Raw genomic sequence first — 20615 nt, forward strand, 5'->3', positions numbered from 1 at the left:
AGCCTTATTATCTGTCCAAACATTTGGAGGTTTCCAGTTACCTTTTTGTTCTTAATATCTAGTCTAATTCCTTTATGATCAGAGAATATGACTTGAATGAATTCAATTATTTCAGATTTCTTTAAAAAATTTTCATGACCCAGAATATGATATATTTTGGTCAGTTTTTTGTGTGCATTTGAAAAGAATATGTGTTCTGTTGTTATTGGGTAGAGTGTTGTGTAAATGTCAGTTGAAACCAGTTGGTTGATGGTGTTTTTTCATTTCTGTGTCCTTGATTTTCTGTCAGCTCTCTTTCAGTTACTGAGAGAGAAGTCTCCAAGTATGACTGTGAGTTGGTCAAATTCTCCTTTCAGTTTTGTCAGTTTTTGCTTTATGTATTTGAAACTCTCTTAATAGGTGCGTAAACATTTTGGGTTGCCACGTCATCTTTGTGAGCTGTCCCTTTTGTCACTGTATAATTGTGGTAAAAATTGATTTACCCCTGGAAATTGTTAAAGCTCTTAAATCTACTTTGATAATTACTTTTCTTAGATTACTATTTACATGGCATACTTTTTCCATCCTTTTAGTTTTAAGCCATCTGTGTCTATTATTTAGAGTGCATTTCTTGTAAGCAGCACATACTTATTTTTTTCAATCCCTCTGACACAGTATTATCTTATTGGTAAAGACCATTTACATTTAATGTAATTATTAATATGACAGAATTTCTATCCAAATGTAACATTTATTGCATTTATTTTCTTATTTTTTATATTTTTATTACATAATTATTTTCTGTCTTGTTTTTCATTTCTCTTTTCCCCTTCCCTTCTTTTGGGCTATTTTTAACTTTTTTTTTCCTTAGCATTTTAGTTTATCTGTTAGGTTTTTGACTATTTTATCTGTTTATAGGGATTACAATACTTATATACTTACCTTTCACAGTCTAATTGGAATTTGTATTGACCACCTTACCACATACAGATCCTTGGGTTCTCATTTTCTGTTACAGTGTCTTATGTTTTGCAGTTATATACATTGAAAATCTTATCTGATAATGTTATGATTTTACTGTCAATCATCAAATATATTTTAAAGATCTCAACAGAAAAACAGTCTGTGATACTTAGCCAGAAAATTACCATTGCTTTTGTTCTGCCTTTACTGCCGCCCCCTCCAGTCTCACATGCCTCCTTCTAAAGAGCTTCCTTCAGCAGTTCTGGCTCGTGTCTGCTGGCAGCATGTGATCTTTGTTTCTATCTGAACATGTCTTTATTTTAGCTTTATTTCTGAAGAATTTTTTGTTTTTTTAAACAATTTCCCTTCTGAATTTTGGGAGTTTTTTTTAAAGATTTTATTTATTTTCTTATTTGAGAGAGTGTGTGTGAGCACAGGCAGGGGCAGTGGCAGGGGGTTGGAGAAGCAGACCCCTCCCGCCCCCAAGCAGAGCGCCTAATGCGGGACTGGATCCAAGGACCCTGGGATCATGAGCTGAAGGCAGATGCTTAACCGACTGAGCCACCCAGGCACCCTGTGAAGGGTTTGTTGTTGTTATTTTTTAAATGGATATAGAATTCTGAGTTTCTTCCAGCACTTTAAAATTGCTTTTTCACCTCCTTCTGACCTCTGTGGTTCTGATGAAAATTCTACAGTCATTCAAATCTGTGTTCCTCTATAAATAACACATCGTTTTTCTCTGGTTGTTTTTGAGATTTTTTTTCTTTATCTTTAGATTTCACCAGCTTCATCAGGAGATGTCTGGGAGTAGATTTCTCTGGGTGTGTCCTGTTTGTGGTTTACTAGGCTTCTTAAACCTGTCCTTGTATATCGTTTGCCAGATTGGAAAAGTTCTAGCTATAATTGGTTCAAATTGTTTTGTACACCATACTCTTTTTCCTTTTCTTCTGGAAATCCAATAACATGACTGTTAGACCTTTGGCTTTGTCCCGGATGTCCCTGAGGCACTTTCTGGGTTTTCGGTGTTTGCTTTTAACATGTTTTTCTCTGTTTTTCAGATCGGATAAGTTCTGTTGTCTTGAATTCATTGACTCTTTTCCTCTGGCATCTCCATTCTGCTATTGAGACCATGCAGTTTTTACATTTCCTGTTTTTCTGCACTGAATTTCCGTTTGATTCTTCTTTGTAACTTATATATTTCTTTGAAATTTTGCATCTTCTCATTTGTTTCAAGGGTATTTTCCCTTTTTGAAGCATTTAGAGATCCTTTAAGGTTATCAGACAATGTATGTGAAATTATCACGTTGTACACTTTCAATATCTTACAGTTTTATTTGTTAGTTAATCCTTAAAACACCAGGGAGAAAATGTTGTCAGGTGGTTCCAACTCCTGTGTCATCTCAGCCTTGATGTCTGTTGATTATCTTTCCCAAGACGAGTTGCGGTTTTTCTGATTTTTTGCTCTGTTGGTGAAGTCATCTGGGGTTGTATCCTCATCGCTTCGACGGTCTGAGTCTCATGGGAGTGCAGTGTATAGCAGTGCTGCTTTTGCTCAGGAGGCACTCAGCCTGGATGGATTTGGCTCCTGAGTTCTGACCAGGCTTCTCTGCAGGTTGTGGTTTCCATGTCCACATCCTTCTCCAGTCTGCCAGCCTGTGAGTCTGTCACTGGCCAGTCTGGACCCTTTCCTCAGTTCTCCAAGTCTTAGATTCTGGGTCACGTCCACATGTGCCCAGGTCAGGGCTGAGGCCAGGGATTTACAAACAACTTACCAGTGTGCTTTCCCAAACTTCTCTCTGTCCACAGCCTCCCTGCTACTTTCCAGTTCTCAGAGATCCCATTTGGTCCCCACTCGTGATTTGACCTTACTTGCCCCACTCTGCCACACACTTCCTCCACATGGAGCTGAGCACTGAGAAGACAGAGGAGAAAAGCAGCAGGGGCTTGCCCACCTGTGGGGCCCCAGCTCCTCCCAGCAGAAAGGGACGTAAGCCTCAGGATTGCTTGCAGGCTGTGGTGCAAGAGTTCAGAGATCATACCAGAAAGCGAGCGATTCCTCCACTCCGAGCATCAGGACACCTTTTTCCCTCCTCAGGGTGAATGAGAGCTCCTGGGTGCTCCATGTGCACTGGCGGCTCCTTTGGGGTCCAGGCCACAGTAAGTCTGGGCTCTGGGGAACACAGGTGAAATGGTACACTCGTGTATCATTTCAGTGTTTTCTTCAGGTTCTCCTGTTTAGTTTCTACAGCCCTCTGCATTCTGCCCAGATTCTGGAAAGGCAGCCCATAGGAAACCAGGGGGAGCATGCTCCCTGTTCCCTTTCGTCTTCCTGTGCTTCCTTCCAGGCTCACTCCTGGACCGTCGGTCCTCACTGTGAGAATGGTCAGGTGGCATCAGGTCAAGTCAGCCCTGCCTGTGCTTCAGGATGCATCATGTCAAAACTCTGCCCTAGATCCCCTGGGTCAGAGAACTGGCTTCACACCCCCAGGTTATCTGGGACTCCAGGGTGCCAGCCTGGGCGCTCCCTCTGTGCAGGTCCTAGAAGTGAAAAGCCCTTGGAGACTTGAAAACCTATCAGATAGTCACAGTGTGTGCCATGGATACCAGGCCATCGGATGCCGTGCCATCGGATGCCATGGCTAGGGAATCCTGCAGAGGCTTGGGCTCTGCCGTCTGTGCACGGAGACGTGGCAAACAGATTCCACTGGCCCTTGCGTGCAGCGCCCTGCCTGGTGCCAGGATAGCTGCTGAGACACTCGGCTGGAAGGGCCCAGGGGGCAGCCAGCCTTTTGTGGGCTCCAGGCACACCTGTGCATGTGCACCTGAGTGTGCCAGCTAGCTGCAGCCTGGTGGTAGAGAGCCCCATGGCCTGGGCAGCTGAAAGACGGCCCTCTGTCGGAAACTGCACCCTGCAACAAAGGTCACCTTGAAAGAGTGATTCTGCCCCCAAGAATTTGAAAGCGTGGTCCTCTCCCTCACCGGAGAAGAGGTGGCTGAGTCTCCGACTTGGTTTTAAAGAGAATTGGTCTCCAGGCCCAGCCCTGCCATTGACCATCTGTGCTCAAGCTCGGCAGTGTTTCGTGGGGTGTGCGACATGTCTGTCCAGGGAGCTCTCACAACAGTGTTTGTCACTAGGGAGTAGGCAGAGGCCCAGGGGAAGGAAGACACCGGCCCCTGGTCAGTTCCTCCCATCCAGCATGTGGAGTTGGTATCTGCCAGGGCTCCCTTATCAGAGCCACGCTTGGCTCTGTCAGTCCGGGTGCACCAGTGAAGGCTCCCCGATCTTGACTCCCACAAGAAGTGTGAGAAGAGCTCCCATAAACCCTGGTGTCCATGACATAGAATGACATCTTCCATGGCCAGTGTTGGAAAATCACCTCATCAGCCCCTGGGAGGCTGATGACCTACAGTCCACCTAGAGAGGATGTAGAAAGCAGCCCTGGGTTGGGTGTTCATGGTGGGAATGTGGAAGTGGCCACCTGCACGGAGATGAAAACGGCTGTGTCCTTAAGGTAAGGGATCTCTAAGCAGCCAGTCGGCCTCCAGCAGGGCGGAGCTTGGCCCCACCGCATAACACAGCCCGACTGGCCATCCTCCGAGGCTGGGGTAGGCAGGAGAGAGGATGGGGAGGAGAGGGTGAATGTGGCGTACAGAGGCCGCTCTGCACGGCTCTGGGGTCACGCCAGCTCCCCAGAGAAGGCCGTGAATGGGAGAGAGCCATCACCCTCTACTGGCTGCCTTTTGGGCCACCTGAAATGGTGGTCCAGTGCTAAGGACTTACGTGGACACTTCACCCTCCAGAAGATCTACTTTCCACATCCATGTGTTAATTTTTGTGAGCAGGGTTTACTGCATTTTAGAATGACACTTAACAACTGAGAGTGTCAGCCCCTCCTCGAAAGGAGAGCAGTTTCACCCTCTGATTCTGCGCAGGTTAGGGTTAAAGGCACTGTCGCTGCGAGCTGCTCAAACTAATTAATGCATTTGCTCCCTACAAGGTGAAATTGAGTTTTCAGATACATTTTTAAAATGATGTGCTTGATTGCTAAATATTGCATTCTTCAAGCTATTTTTCCTAATATGTTGCATGGAATGGACAAGGTGAGAATTCGTTCCCCTGAAAACTTGACAGTGAAGCTGCAGGTGTTTGATGAACTCTGCGCTCGTGTACAGACATGCGGTTAATACCCGACACTTGTGCCTGGGAAGGGAGGTGCTGGGTGCTGTGGCCTGTGATCCTGGTGCTGGTCGGGGCTGGCGCGGGAGGGGCGCCCCGGCTTCCCGGGGGCGTCTCTGCCCCAGGCGAGCTCGCACACACACCTCTCACCCTAGCCCTCCAGGTCTGGTAACATTCCTGGCTCTCCTGGAAACCCCACGGCATCACAGAAGCAAACCCCGACTTTGACTTCGCGCTCTCCCAGAAAGGCAGGAACCGGGCCTCTGCCTCCTGCACAGTCTCCACCACGGCCGCTCTCCCAGCTGCTTCTCCAAGACCAGCGGCCCCCAAATCGCCTCCTCCCCAAGTCATCACCAGGCAGCCTGCCTTCTTTTTTCCTTCCTCTTTTTGTTTTTTTGTGTTTCTGTTTGTTTGTTTTTAAGTGAGGCATAACAACAGCAGCAACAATGATAATGATTAACAGTTTGATTTCAGAACCGCTCTGAAGAAATCACAGTAAACAGAGTGTGTTTGCCTAAGGAAACCCTCCGAGCAATCAGCGGTAACACAACTGCATGTGCTGATGAACCCAAAGCTGTTAATGTGGTTTCTTCAGTTAAATTGATTCATGAATTTTGAAGAGAACATTATCTAATGAATTTTCTTTGAATAGAAAGCAATTAAAAGGACAAATCAGTCTGATTAACCCCAAAGTCACCTCCTGCCACAAATGGTGTACAGTTTGAAATTATATCATAAAAACTAGAGCACATTTGCTATCTTTTTGCCCTCTACTAATCCATGGAAATTAATGAACAACAAAGTTAATTTCTTTGATGACCCTGTTCTAGTATCACCTGGATTATGCTGATGTTTAATTTGCTTAATGTTATAATAAAGACTAAACAGATTTTTTTTCCAGTGAAGTGATTATCATTCCCTTCCGTTAAGAAGTGATTTTTATTATTTAACACGCATGTAAGGGTGTGTTTCCTTTAAGAACCAAATCGCACTTTGCCAGCTTGGCACCGAGTGTAATCAGTGCTATTATGGACACACTCTGGAACGCCGCTGCCGCCCCGGGAAGCCTTCCCTTTGTCGTTGCCCCCAGGAACATCCGCCCCCGGAGGGCTTGGTGCCCCCACCGTGGGGGACGCAGCTCCGTGTCCACTGCTCCTGAGCCGTGTGTTCCCTTTGGAAAGACAAAAGGTATCGATTCAGACCAGCCTCCTCCACATGCCTGGGAAGCCAGTCTAAAACCTGACAGCACTTCTCATGCATTCACCTGTTCATTCCTGCGGCGGGACGAAGAGCAAATGCAATTTGATGGGGTTAGTCAATTAAAATGGGAATAAGGTTATTTTATTTTTGCAGCCCCGTTCATTACAGATCCCTGTCGCCAAGGTCACCGCCAGCCCCATGGACCGTTGTGTTTAGCATTCTGAGCCTGCTTGATGCAGGATGTGGACAGCTAGCATAAAATCACAGCCCAACCCGTGGCTTCTTTTTCCTTCTGTGTCCCAACTGAAGTTGGAAATCAACCAGTGGTGTAAGAGGTTCTGAAGTCAGTAGGCAGACAGGGCCTTCTATGCTTATTAACTGAGCTGCTTACGGATTGACAGACGCAGGTCCTGGAAGAGAGAGCCTCACGCAGCCCTGTGTGGAACCAGGGGAAGATGAGAGGAAGCTGCAGGTCTGGGGTGCACGGTTGTGGGACACCTGCAAAGGGGCCAGCCCGCGTGGTGCCAGGGACCAGCTGAAGGGACCGTGTGTGAAGGCCGTGCTTTAACTGAGAGTAGCACCTCTATTTATGTGGCTGAGTTTCCTGTTATGGGACTGGCAGCCCTTTACATCAGAGTTGTGGGGGCCGTTGGTCCACCTCACGTCATTCTGTGTTCTGCCTTTCAGATTCATTCACCGCACAGGTGTTGTGGAAGCTGCTGGAGGCTGTGAAATTTGGAGACACGGTTTCTTACCAGCAACTAGCAGTCCTGGCAGGCAACCCCAAAGCAGCACGGGCAGTGGGCGGAGCAATGAGGAGCAATCCTGTAAGTGGCGGTCAGCATGATGTCAGCCTGGCCACGGTGGGTGGGTGGGCCTTGGCGCTGCACTTGGGGGCCGCGGGCCGCGTGAGGTAAGGGTGCCCTCCAGGCAGCCGGAGCCGTGCTGGGTGGGAGGAGAGGAAGCACTTGTGATGTTCCCCCTCCCCAAACAGGCATGGGCAGCACTGGTAGGTCTGTGCCCCTGCCCCCATCTTTGATGAGGGTGATCAGAGAGCTTTCACACAAAGCACCCCCCTCTATGGCTATTGGAACCGCAGGAACCCCTTGTCAGAGGCACGACCAAGGAGGGCGGAGCCTGGAGAAAGTGGCACCCGGGCATTCGTTCATCCAGTAACTGGGTGTACGGGGTGCCTTGCGGGTGCCAGACGCTCTTCCAGGGGCCAGGACTACAGCCAGAAACAAAGCAGACAGAGAGGCTGCCCATGTGGGGCATCGTTCTGGAAGGAGACACATACCAGGGTGCCTGACCCCTAGGGAGGCTGGAAATCTGACACCGGCATGCACGGGGGTGATTCACCGCATTTGGGTGTGTCTTCCCCAAGGGGTGGCTCCATCCCCAAGCCCTTTTGTATCCTTGTCCCTCCTGTGCCTCTGTGTTCAGATTTTGCAGAAAGGGAGGTTCACTCCAGGCAAAGCCTGACTCACTGTGGGGTGGCCACGTGCCTGTCGTCCCCAGCAGGACAGAGGACACACCCTCGCCTGGACTGCAGGCCAACCTGTCTCAGAAAGCAAGTCCACGTGAGCAGGGGAAGAGGCCACAGAGCAGCCAGGTCCACTGGGGCAACGTACACAGCCGAGTGAGACCCGGAATATTCCTGTTCTCGTTAGCCCCATCCAGTGCCCCACCGCGGCTGCTAGCGCCTCCGTGACCGTTGCCCCCGGAGCCATGGGAGAGTCTCTGACAGGTTAGAAGCATGCCATCCTATCAGGAGGAGGACCTAGGACCGTCACGTCCTGGGATAGGAAATCTAGATCAGATAGACCTCACTTTTTGGAAAATTGCTGTAGCTTTGCTGTATATTTTCAGAGTCATTTTTATCCCTCTTCACCGGGGGGAGGCAGCGTTCGCACAGCCCGGCCTGCTGCCCTTGCCACTCGCTCCCAGCTGCCTGAGGGCCGAGCCCCGGCATCTCTAAGAGACGGCATTTACAGACTGCCTTGTTTTTGTCTAAGAAGCGACCCGGCAGGTTCGTAGGGGATCGCACTGTCTTGTGCGTCTAATCTGGAGAGTTCTCTGCTGTATTGAGATATCCCTGACAGTCGGGAGCAGTGTGTGATGTGGACAACCGGTCATGCCCACCCCGTGCCTCTCGGCACCTCGCGACCCCGGCGACTGGCTCCTGAGCTCGGCCAGTGTTCTCTTTCGCAATGGTTGTGTTTTCAGTGCAGCGTGGCCCGCCGTGTCCTCCGGGTAGTCACCGCCACACACCAAGTGCCCGGGTTTACCCTGCATGCGGCGTGACTCTGGATCAGATTCCAGTGTGATTTTTTTTTTACGTTTCCTGATGAAGTTTGAACCGCTTCATTCCTTGGGAGGGCCACCGTCCTCTCCCAGGCGTTGAGCAGCTGGACTTTGCCCAGGCTAGAACGACGGCTGGGACGCTGCAAGACACGGCTCCCCGTCATGCCTTGTGAGAAGCGCGCTGGAAGCTAACAGGTTTCCGCCTGGCCTTCCGCGTCCCACAGTCGCTGTGTCCTGTGCGAATCCTCCCTCTGTCCCAGATCTTTGTCCCTACTTCAGGCCAGGTGTCTACTCCTCGTGCCCTCTGTGGAGACTGGGTCACTCTTCTCGCTCGCGGAGGTGAGATTCAGTTCCCACCGTGTGCTGCAGGCGGGGGTGCTGATCCCCCCCGCCTGGCGCGCACCTCCCGTCTGGTGTTCTGCAAACGCGCTATCGGCAGGCGCGCAGACAGTGGCGGCCCCTCACCTGCCTCATGTGCTGACAGCAGTTTCTCACTCTCTGCGGTGGAGACGCCGTCACTGTTGAGCGATCACGCTTGTGGCAATATTCAGAAACATTTATTGTTCGACAAGCAGCATGACTCTCTCCTCCTGCTATTAATCTCTATGAATGTCTCTGTTCAAATGCGGCCCCAGTCACGGAAATTTATAAAATCGGATCTCACAAGGCTTAAAACTCTAATGTCCATAAAGTCCACATATTGACTTCCCTGTCTCGTGCCCAACTGGAGAAGGGCCGTGAGGACCCCAGGTGGGAGGACCGGGCAGGCTCCTGGCCCCTCTTCTTGGTGCCGTCCTGTGCCGACAGCAGCCAGGCTGGAGGCGAGCCGTCGGGGCCGTCCATGTGTCAACTCGTGCCCGGAGCCCCGGCCCGAGGTGGTGGCCGAGGCGCTGGCGGCTGCAGGACCAGAGCGGCGCCTCCTGTTGCGGCGCTAGACCTGCCAGAGGTGCTCCTGCAAGGAGAGCTTCCGCTCGGCCTCAGGGAGCCCCGCAGGCCTCAAAGGGCTCCCCTCAGGTTGGTTTAACACCTCCTTGGAATGGACCACGGAGCACCCAAGAGGCGACCCAGGAACCTGCGGGGGAAAGGGGCCACGACCGCCGTGGACGACCCACGTGGGCGCCCCCTTTCCTTGGCGCCGGCAGCAAGAGGCCCGGCCGCAGCCCCACGCCGCAGCTCCAGCGCGGCAGGGCATGTGGGGACGCGCTCGCCCGTCGTCTCTGCTCGGGCTGAAGAGAGCGGTTGTGCGTTTCCGGAAGGAGAGTGACAAACGGGCTTGGCATGTCTATGAGCGCACGAGGCCCGCCGTGCGTTAATTCCTGAGGTGGCTCGCAGTAGACGGGAGCACGTGCGGGTGCGCGGTTGCGGCCTTGGCTGTGGGCGTGGGGTCCTCTCCCCGCCCGCGGAAGGCACGGCTGCTCCTGGGGCCTGCGGGGGGTCTTCTCCCGTCCTCAGCCCGTGATTTTTCCCAGTCTTCCGCAGAGGACTTGCTGGCCCGGGTGAGCCGGTTCGGCAGGCTTCCGGAAGGTGCGCGCTCCCACCCACCACGGAGGAGGGTCGGTTTCCTGTAGATCAGGTGGAAGACGCCTCGTGGGCGCCCCCCGCGGAAGCACCCTTCCCCTCCTCCTCAGACAGAATTTGCTAAATGCAGTTCAAAGCGATCGATACGTTGCACAGAGAGTTTCCCCACTTTCTTCTAAACAAACGCATTCCTGAGGAGTGAGTTTACTCACAGATTGCCGTGAGCGCTAATGACCCCCCGAGTCTCGTTCTGCCAGTCACCCGGATGGCTGTTGATAAAGATTTAGTATCATGCTCTAAGTGTCAGGGCTGTCAGTGGGGCTGAACCATTTGACCAGAAGAAAAAACGCACAGGGAGCTATTGATTACAGCTTCTCCGTGTCACTTGCTCACCAGGATTTAGGTATTGATGAGGCCGCGAGTGAAAACAAGCGCTTTCCCTTGTGGGCTACTACCACGAGAACAAAGGCGAAGTTGGAGAAAATATTCAGCCGGCACCAGAATCAGAGGGATTCCATTATTGATTGAAAGGCCCCTTCGTGTTATTTTTGTTGGAGACAAATCTATGGGTTTGGAAGTTTTATAGCATTTGAGAAAGGGTCCGTGTAAGTGATGGATTCACGTATTGGATGAATTAGATTTCACAGCATGAAGATTTCAATGCAGCTGTGATATTATGAGCTGCTTGGTTATTGATAAAAATTACATTTTATGCAGCACAGGGCTTTAAAGGAGAAGGTGTAGGAGGGTACGGGTCCTTTGAAATGTCCTTAGGGCCCAAATAAATTTTGGCAGCTTTCGTTGTTTTAGTAGTCTGAATCTGCCACCAAAATAACACAAACAGAGCAGTGTTCCCTGTTTCTCGTAGAGAAAACAGTGCGTCTTTGGTGAGTCCCCTGCTCCCCATGGCTGTGCGCACAGGGTGCAGCCTGGCCGGGGCGGTCAGCATCGCCGTCCTTCGCAGGACACGCAGGGCGGGGGGGTTCCCAGTCGGCCTCTTATAATTCCACAGCTCGGGGAGCGGGGCAGGGAAACCAAAGCTCGCTCGTGACGTCTGCTGTTAGGTAGGAAAATGGAATTGGTGCCTAAATATTTGAGAGACTAACTTGAATAAATCTTTCTCTCTTTATCAGTCAAAGCTTAAGTTGTGTGTATTATCTGATCATGTCCTCAGAGAAATTATTAATGTAACTATTGTATTGGATCAAAACCCTCAGTCAGAGTCAGTATTCCATTCTGAAATTGTCTGTTTCTCCTTCCAAGATGATGGGGAGGCAAGCTGCTTGCGGGACGGGGCAGTGGTGTTGCTCTCAGTCGACACTGAGTGGAAGCGAGACCCCCCCCACCCCCCCACCCCACTGCTCTTCCTGATGCTGCCCTGAGATGGCATGCGTTCCCATGGCAACCCAAACTTCCAGTCAGAATCGGGATGCGTGTGATGTGGGAGAAGTCAGGTTCTCACCACCGAAGCCTGATGACCTGCAGGGCTGGCCAGCACTCCAGGCTGTGCCCAGCGATCCCCCTCGGGCTGCTGGTGGAGCAGCAAGAAGTATGGGCACCGGCTTCTGCCTCCGTTGAGCTGGAATCCCATCTTTGCCTCTAAACTGCCGTTAGAACTTGGGCAAGCGATGTAATGTGACCCGAGGCTGACCATGCCTGGCCTGGAGCTTGTCAGGGATGCGTGATGGGCCACAGCGGGCACATGGCCTTATTGAGTGCTACATCTGGATTGGAACTGGGGACCGTGCCATCTGCCCAGGGACAGGTGCAGCTCAGGGCCCACTGAGGGGACACTCCAGGCAGGTGGGTGGGTTTGTGTGGCTAGCTGAGACGATTATGTCCCTTTCTCCTGGGATGGCTGGTCAGTGAGTCTTCCTCCCCTTGGGCAGGGGGTAAAGGATGGGGGGTGGAGAAGGCCAGGCATGTCCCTCCTACCGGTGGGCGTCCCACCACGTGGAAATCAAAAGCACGGGGAAGGCCCCCTGTGCCCATGCTCCACCGTGGACTCCATCCTGAGAACAGACACTGAGCAGCTCTGCCAGTGGGTGTCCTTGGAGCTCCCATCTGTATGGCACAGGTCACAAGAGGAGGACCGAAGCATTCCCCTGGGCACAGCTGCTGAAAAGGAGCCTCCCACCCTAGAGAGAGCAGAGGTCTCCTCCTGTGGCAGGATTGGCTGCCAGGAGTGTGCCAGGAGGTGGGGTTGTTGGCCTGTGTGGCTGTGGGAATAATGACCCACCCGCGTGACTGACCCCCCTTGAGCAGCACGTGAGAGCCCGGCGTCCAGTACTAGACGTGGAGTGCGAGACTCCCACGGATCGGAGCTGTGGTGGCTCCAGGCAAGGGCAGAATAACTTGCGGGACACTGGGGGAGGGTCCTGTCCTTGGGGCAGTCGCTGTCTGCTACAGAGACCTGCCTGCGGTTTGGGCCCTCTTCCTTTGGGTCCGTGGGCCAGCCTGTGCTTCCCCTGGGACCAGGGTCACAGCGTGCTGAGCTGCCAGTAAGTCGGAGTGGCGGGATTTGGCGAAGGCCCAAGGTGCACAGAGCCCCACCTGACTTCTTTCCTGGTGCGTCTCAGTGACACACGGCTGCCCCTGGTCCCAGCAGTGGATCCCTTTAACCATCGGTTGGCTTTTCCTTGTAGGATTGTGTTTGGGTTTGTTTTCATCATAAGGTGACTTTGCTTTTAGTGAAGCCATTCTGTTGACTAAGGCAAGCACCTAACCACTCAGTTTGTCTCCAGAGGTGAGAGGCTATTTGAGGCAGGCGGAGGGGTGAGGGCGGGTGTGGCCCTGGGTCTGGAGTCCTGAGGGATTGCGGGGGTGAGTGGTATCCAGGGGTGGGGTGGTGGCAGCAGTGGCCGCTCAGGTGAGAACAGATGAGGACTGGAGCTCCTCCAGCTTCCCAAAGTATCCCGGGACTGACGAGGGGAGACGGACGCTCCTGGGCACTGCGTCCCGTGAAGCAGGGTCAGCAAACCTTTCCTATAAAGGGCCTGATGGTAAATAGTTTAGGCTTTCAAAAGCAGCCACAGACGGTATGGCTATACTCCAATAAAACTTTATTTACAAACTAAAGGGAGGCCTGTAGCAGCCGGTTTGCCAACGCCTTGTATGAGTACGGTCTTCCCTGAAGGTTCCTGTCACTTCTAGAAGTGTTTGAGAATTTCACATACCACCCCATAACTTGGAAATGTAGTTTTGAATTTGGTAAACATACATAATTTCTTACCAAAGGCAATTTTCTCCTCCCAGATCCTGGTATAAGGGGATTCTCTGGTATATGCCCTACATTTGCCTTGGGGCACCATGTCGCTCCTTGGCCCATACCAAGACCCTCAGAGACCGAGGGGTGTGCAGGGCTCAGACGGCCAGCTGGGGGCCTGCACGTGGCTGAGCCCCTGCTAGGTCACTTGTGGTCAGGGGCCTTGCCCTTGACCCCAGGAGACCACGTTGGCGCAGAGCCCAGACTGACGGTGGCTGGCTTCCCGTTCTGCAGGTGCCCGTCCTCGTCCCGTGCCATCGAGTGGTCTGCAGCAGCGGGGCCGTGGGCAACTACTCGGGGGGACTGGCCACAAAGGAGTGGCTGCTGGCCCACGAAGCCCGCCTGTCCGGGAAGCCAACCTACCCAGGGGTGTCCCATCCAGCTGGAACCTGGCGTGGGGCGCAGGCTGGCACCCCCGGGCCCCAGCGTGCTGGCCGGAATTGAGTACTTGCCGGACTCCATCTTCGAGCGACGCGTGGGAAGTGGGGTGTGTGGTGGTGCCGCTGTATTAAAGGAACTGGACGTGTCCTGAGGGATGTGGAGTGTGTGTTCTCTCTTATTTTTACATTTCACAGCAGAGCGAGTTCGGAAGACTGGCCCTTGTTCGTACAGTGCGTATCCTCACACTGCTGTTCCATCTCTGAGGTCTGTTTGAGCAGCGGTGAGAAAGCGGGGGGCGTGGTGGACACCGGGGTGACTGTCCTGGAAGGCAGAAGCATCTGGCACCCATGGGGCCCAATGCCAGCGCCCCGGCCCCTGAGAGGTCTGTCGCGGGCTGCAGCCGCATTTGTGTCCCTGAGAAGCTGGCCTCCCCGGCCCGTGCCCCAGCTCCCCGTCCTCTAAGCTGTTGAGGCTGCCGGGCCGGCGTTTTCCACTCTAAAAAGCTTCCCTGAAAGCAAGGGGCAGCCTGGAAGTCATGTTTACGGAGGTTTTCTAGCTTTGCTTTTCTTACCGCCAGAAAAGCTAGGGCAGGATGCATCCGTTTTGGGTTCTATCAGCCGAATAGAAAAGAACCGCCTGGCAGAGCGAGTTGGGAAAACAAATAGCTCTTTGAGGTGGGTTTGTTCGCAATGGCTCCTGTATGGGGGTCTTGCCTCGGGCCCCGGCCCTTCTACTGACACTGTTGACCTTCGTGTGCCCTGAACAGAAGGTAACAAAGCTTGCTGACCTCTCCTCGCCAGCACCCCAAGACCGAGCCTGGAAGTCAGAGGTCACACAAGAAGGTGGGTCAGCTCCTGTCCCCAGGAGTATTTCCAGCATCCACCAAGGACCTCGGTCTGACACTTCATTACCCTTTGTCATTTTAGCTTTATAATTAACTGTATCTGAAAAGCATAAGGGGAACTTGTAGGTATGCATGTGGGTAAATAAAATAGAGCCTATGGTCTATGGAGAAAACACACCGCACCCCGCTGTGCAGTAGAAAGCTGTATTTTGGTCAGGTTCCTGTGACAACGTACACCACAGCCGCGAAGCTTAGGTGGGTTGTACATGTCGCTGAATGCCGGGCCAGATATACAGCCTGTGATGGGCACGGTCTGCGTGTATTTTCTATCTCATGTTAACGCCGACAAAAGAACAAGAACATAGCGTAAACAGACTTCTGGCTTTTCTCACCAGTTTGCAATTTAATATGTCCTTTTATTGCATCAACCAAATTCTGCATTTTCCTCCTCAAGAATGAAGTGCTATGAACATTACTGCATTATCTTCTGATTTCACTCCTTCTCTGAGCTTCTGTCTTGAAGCGTGCCGTCCTGCTCCCACGGTGAGCTGCGTCGAGGTCTGACTTCTGGACAGACCCCTGAGCCGCCTTGCTGCGTTGAGCCCCTCGACAAGCTTCGAGAACTGTAAGCACACTCTCTTGGTGTCTCCGTGAGAGAGCAGAGGGGCTCGTTCCTGGGTTTCTGACGTGTTGGGAAGACGAGTGGGGGTCTGGGACACACTTTGCATTTGGGGGCTGAGGAGGTGGTCGTGTTGTAAATTCTATAAGGAAAATGCTTTTCTCCAGGAACTGATGGTCACCAAGAAATGTGACCACCCTCTGCCATTCTGTTCTGCGCTGAGCAGAACAGAAAACTCTGGTTCTCAAAAGCAGGTTCTCCTTGCGGGCCTGGGCGTGGATTTCGTCTGAGTGCTTTCCAATAGAGGGCACCATAGCAGTGCACTAGGGCTGTGGCTGGGAGACCCCCAGCCACCACTGACTGTCTAAGGATGGATTTGAGAGTGGGGGCAGGGTGGAGCTCTCCCAGCGGCTCTGGGGCAGTCCACGGAGCACGAGGTGCCATCAGTGATGCTGGCAGACCCTGGCGATGCTCCGTGTGTCCCGTGCCACCCGCATGCTGGGCACACAGGCCACCTCCTAGGCTGGGAAAGTGCGGGTCCCCTACGTGCCACATGCCTCCTACTGCAATCTCCAGGTCCCCAGGTGGGCTCTGAGGGCGGGTCCTGGGCGGGACAGCCACCTGCTGTGCGCCTGCAAGGGCCCAGCCCCCGGCGGGGCTCAGCCACATGCAGCCAGGGGCCCACCCGTCAGAGCGGTCCGAGGTGACCCTGCGGCTCCGCGTGGCCTGGCACTGCCTGTTTGGGCCATGCCCTTGGTGCAGTACAAAACTGCGTTCTGTTTTCTGCCTCCCAGGGCTTTCTTGGCCCTGTCAGAACAGGCTTGATATATGCCCCGAGGTTCCCGCTGACAGAGGCAGCAGCCAGGCTCAAACCGGCGCGGCCGTGTACCGCTCCAAGGACGAGTTCTGCAGAGGCTGACATGAAAAGCCAGCGCGGTCGCCTAGAGCCGTGCTGCTCAAGGTTGCAGTGCAGTTTATGGAAATAAAGAGGAAAAGGAAAGGCACAAAGAAATACAAAAATATTTTCCAAATAAAAAGAAATGTCGAGACAAGAAGGCTGTGTTCTCCGGCCTCAGCTCTGGGTCCCCTGCACAGATCGGTTTCCCCATCCATGCAGCACGGGGGACTTTGAACGCTGACACAGAGACTGTGGGCCCATGACCGCTGGCTCCGCACAGCAGCTTGGCTGGTGTGCACTGTTCTTCCCCATTTCCAGAGACCAAGATAATGAGAGATTCAGAGACATTATTTGTGTTTGCAGAACCAGCGTCCGTGACGTAAATGCCTTTGGCCAGGCAGGAGCCTGGGGTTACAAAGGGTGGCTGTGTTCTTCTCCAGTTCCGTTTCCCATGGGGAGCAGGGTGCCCACCCTCGTCCGCCGTGTCCTATGGCTGCACCGAGGGACCAAGTGCCAGCACAAGTCTGCCTTCTGTCTACCCGAGGAAGAGACACTGCAATGTCTTGTACAAGTGGGGGCTGGATGGGGGCCATAGCAGAAGGCTCTGGAGGAGACGCGGACTCCGAGGGATCGGCTGCTTGCCGTTCTAGATACAGAGGGTGCCGGCAGGGCTCACTCGGGAGGCAAGTAGGCTCACCTTGCAGGTAACCTAATTAGGACTTTTAATCTTGTCTGCTTTCTTAGCCAGCAGACACACTTACAGAACAACCCATGTGTGTCTCGATCATTTGCCAGCGATGGAAGTCCTTTCCTCCTGAATGTCTTTGGGTGCACGTTTTCTTCCAAGTTTCCCTGCGCACTGTGTGCTCACCCAGAATAGCCTTTTCCGAGTGGCAAGGCATGTCCAGTGCAGGTGTATTTCTAATGAAACCATTTCTGTTTCTTAACCCATTCAAGAGTGACAGCGTTATCCCTGAACTTGTTTCCTTTATTTTTTTTTAAAGATTTTTTATTTATTTATTAGACAGAGATAGAGACAGCCAGCTAGAGAGGGAACACAAGCAGGGGGAGTGGGAGAGGAAGAAGCAAGCTCATAGCTGAGGAGCCTGACGTGGGGCTCGATCCCATAACGCCGGGATCACGCCCTGAGCTGAAGGCAGACGCTTAACCGCTGTGCCACCCAGGCGCCCCCGAACTTGTTTCCTTTAAAGTCGCGACATGAGAATAAAACTCTGGCGAGGAGGCTGCTTAGAAACCGAAGTGCCAGCTGGACCCTGCTGGAGCCCTGGAGGTCTGTGTGCTCTCTCCAGAGGCCGAGGCCTCTCTGCGGTGGCCTGGCTGGGCGAATGGGCGCTGATGGCCGCGTCTTCTCCCACTCCACACCCGTGTGTCCCACCTTGGCTGCTGGTGCCCGCGGCCGGGACCACAGGCGGCAGTGCCGGCTCAAACCTCGGCCTCCGTGGGAGCAGCTGAACTGATGTGAAAACTGTTCACTTTAGAGTTCGCCAAAGACCTTAGTGCGATTTTGGTTTAAGCCGCCTATAGGAGAACTCTGAAGTGATAAATGACTTAATGGGGGACACACAGGAAAAAGAGTGTTATTTTACTCAAAAGATTGTCCCACAAAACCAATCAGGAAACTGAGCCTTGCTCTGCGGTCTGAGAGCCGTGGTGTATCTGGGAATCCAAGTGCATCGTTTGGGGGTGTTTTCTTGCTGCCGTCCCAGCAGTGGGGTCATGGAGAGAGGGCAGCGGGAGGCCCTCGGTGGGGATTTCGCTTTGTTTGGCCTCCCTCAGCCCATGCACGGTTTTTTTTTTCTTTTTCGTTTGCCAGCATTTGATTGAGAGTTTGTGTTTAGGAAGCTGAAGCCCACATCAATTTTGCCTGTTATCAGTTTGAAAGACGTTGAGATTTAAACGGAGCTCTGCCATGCAACCCCTGTCTGTCCTTCTGTCTCTCTGTCCGTCTGAAGGAAAGGGGGTGGCAGTTGAAAGCCAGGCCCAGAGCCTGGAGAAACTGCAGGTCCCGACGCGTCTCTAAGCGGCTGAGGGCAGCGGCGCAGAGGGCTCGGACCCCGTGGCTCCAGCTGCCGACAGATGAGCGCGTCTGGCCTCCATCAGCCAGTCGGCTCTGCAGGGTGTGTGCTGGGCGGGTGGGGGGTGAGGCGTAGGGCAAGGGCCTGGACAGCGAGGCGCGGCTGGACGCAGAGCCCAGCCCGATGGCGCCCAGACTGATGAAAGGACATCGTTAACAAGTCTTTAAAGTTTTCTCCATGTTTTTTCATTGAGAAAAGCCACAAGAAAAAATTTCTGCACAGACACTAGTTAAGATTGATCATGGAAAATGCGGCACTGGTTGTAGGGCACCTTCCAAGAGTCTTGCACTCGGCACCGTGTTTTGAGCTGCCTTCCCGGTTGCTGGTGAGTGGAGCTCGTCTGTGGGTGTGGGTGCTCGAACGGAGCAGGCGGCCCCACGCCTGAGGATGTGAGGAGACACTTCAGGCGGTCGCTGTCGTGAACTCCAGTGCGGACGACGGGGAGCGGCTGCTGCTCCTGGGACTGGAGCTACTCTGCCAGCTGCCGGGTCTCCCGTGGAGCGGCTTCTCGTCCTGTGCGTGGTTGTCACCGAGAGGCCCCGCTCCGGGGCCGAGCGGTGCAAGGGCCAGAGCAGAGGGGCTGCGCACTTTGTCCCATTTTGCTCCTTGCCTCTCGGCGGCCCAGCAGGCACGCACCGAGCGTACACACACCTGACGCTTTTCTTCAGTCTTCCTGCTACACGTCACTTGTGTTTGCTTCCAGATTGGTTTGTTGACTTAAATTAAGAAAAACCCAGCTGGAGAAAATACCAGTGTCCAAACATTAAGCAACATGTGATACTGTGCAAAAAGTATTGCTTTTGCGTGTTTTGCTTGCCAGAGCTGCGAGCAGAAGTAGACGCACATGTGAGCGTCTTGGCGGGCGGCGCGGGAGCAGATACGTGGCCAAGCTGCGCGCTCCAGCAGGCTGTTTGGGTCCGGGCCCCCCCCAGCCCCCAGCCGTGCCTCCGAGCAGCCGGCAGAGGGGCTCTGCATCTGCCTGGCCCGGTTGGAACAGCCCCGGCCGTCTTTGGGGATTCAATCAACGAGGGCCCGAGAAAACAGAGTAGGGCACACTGACCACCCTCACCGCCCACTTTAGAACCACACAAAGTGCGTATTATGCAGGGCACGGTCCACCAGGAAAGGGAGGCCCACGGGACAGAAGGGGCTGTGTGGCTGAGCCGAGCTCACAGCACGTTTTGATTCCATCCTTGTGGACGGGTTTCTTTGTGGAGTGAGACAGCCCCCTGGTAGAGTTAAATTTTGTGGAAGCTTGGAGATCCTTCCAGATAAAAGGTACTGCATAAGCATACAGCCCTCCTCTGGAACAGGAGTCCCAATGCCCGACAGGGGACAAGAACCTAGCAGTTGGTGCCTGTCCAGCTAGAACACGCTCGACCGGGGCCGGCACGTTCTCAGGATGCTTCCTTCGGAGGCCCTGCTTACTCTTTTGATTCCCAAGAAGGGAGATTAAACATACTCCCAGCGGAAAGCTCTGTGTGAGGGGCTGAGTCTGAGCAGAGCTCTCACCTTGTTGTTGCATGTTGACCCCACTGGAGAGTCCTGCCTGGATGTCTCCTGGGCCTGCGTGCAGCCAGCTTTCCTGAGAACTGCCCCCTATAAGGGGGGGGGGACGTCTGTGTCTTCTGCTCACGCCTGCCTGCATCCCCATTTGTGGCTGCTGCACACCGGGGACCCAGACCTGGCCCTTCCGCCTGTTCTCCCATCTCCTGGTGGACCTCCAGGACCCTTCTTTTCTCCTTTTTCCCCCTCAGGTACTGTTGAGTCCTTGTCACACTGTCACTGTGCTCGGCCAGGGGTCTGGACCACGTGGAAAGGGTCCCAGTTGTGTGGCCCTGGGTGCAGCCCATAGCTCCCAGCACCTCCCAGGGAGCCCTCTACCCGCAGATGGAGGTGGTGGGGTGGGGCTGCTCTGTCCCTATTGCGTTGTCACCCGCACATGTCGAGAGCAGGGTCGGAGGCACGTTGAAGGGTGTGAGGGTGGGAGCATCAGCCCCAGGGCAGCCGGTGAATGGGGAAGAGGGCTGTGGCTTGCAGGCATCTAAACCCAACACCTGCCATTTGGATGCACCAGCCTAGGAGGCCCACCCCTTTGCTATACTCAGATTCGAACCTAGTTTGGTTAGGTATTCCTAAAATGTTCTCTTCCCAGGAGTTTTGCGTTTCCAGAATCTCCCTCAAGTGGGCTGCACAACAGTTTGGACCATTTTTTCGTGGGAAAAGGGCCTTCGTGGCTTCCTAGGCCTTGGCTGTGATCCGCATGCCCCATGCAGCCTCCCCAGATGACCCATCAAATCTACAGGACAGCTCAGGTCTGGGCTCACAAGTTACTCACCTCACCCTTGCCCTTGCTGAAGATGGCAGAGCG

General features: G+C 53.4%; 1 protein-coding gene across 4 annotated transcripts in view; it reads left to right on the forward strand.

Annotated features, from left to right (window-relative positions):
* Positions 1-14634, forward strand: part of MGMT (O-6-methylguanine-DNA methyltransferase) — a 291274-nt gene extending 276640 nt beyond the window's left edge. For 2 of the 4 annotated variants that reach the window (XM_034663435.1, XM_034663436.1), the window contains 2 exons: positions 7007-7146; positions 13641-14632. In XM_034663435.1, the coding sequence (XP_034519326.1) occupies positions 7007-7146; positions 13641-13850 (350 nt within the window). In that variant the 3' untranslated portion in view covers positions 13851-14632. Of the gene's footprint in view, positions 1-7006; positions 7147-13640 lie in introns of all 4 variants that reach the window. The other 2 variants (XM_034663434.1, XM_034663437.1) reach the window with 2 other exon arrangements.
* Positions 14635-20615: the final 5981 nt, after the last annotated feature.

This window comes from Ailuropoda melanoleuca, chromosome 6, assembly GCF_002007445.2.
Source record: "Ailuropoda melanoleuca isolate Jingjing chromosome 6, ASM200744v2, whole genome shotgun sequence".
Lineage (NCBI taxonomy): Eukaryota > Metazoa > Chordata > Mammalia > Carnivora > Ursidae > Ailuropoda > Ailuropoda melanoleuca.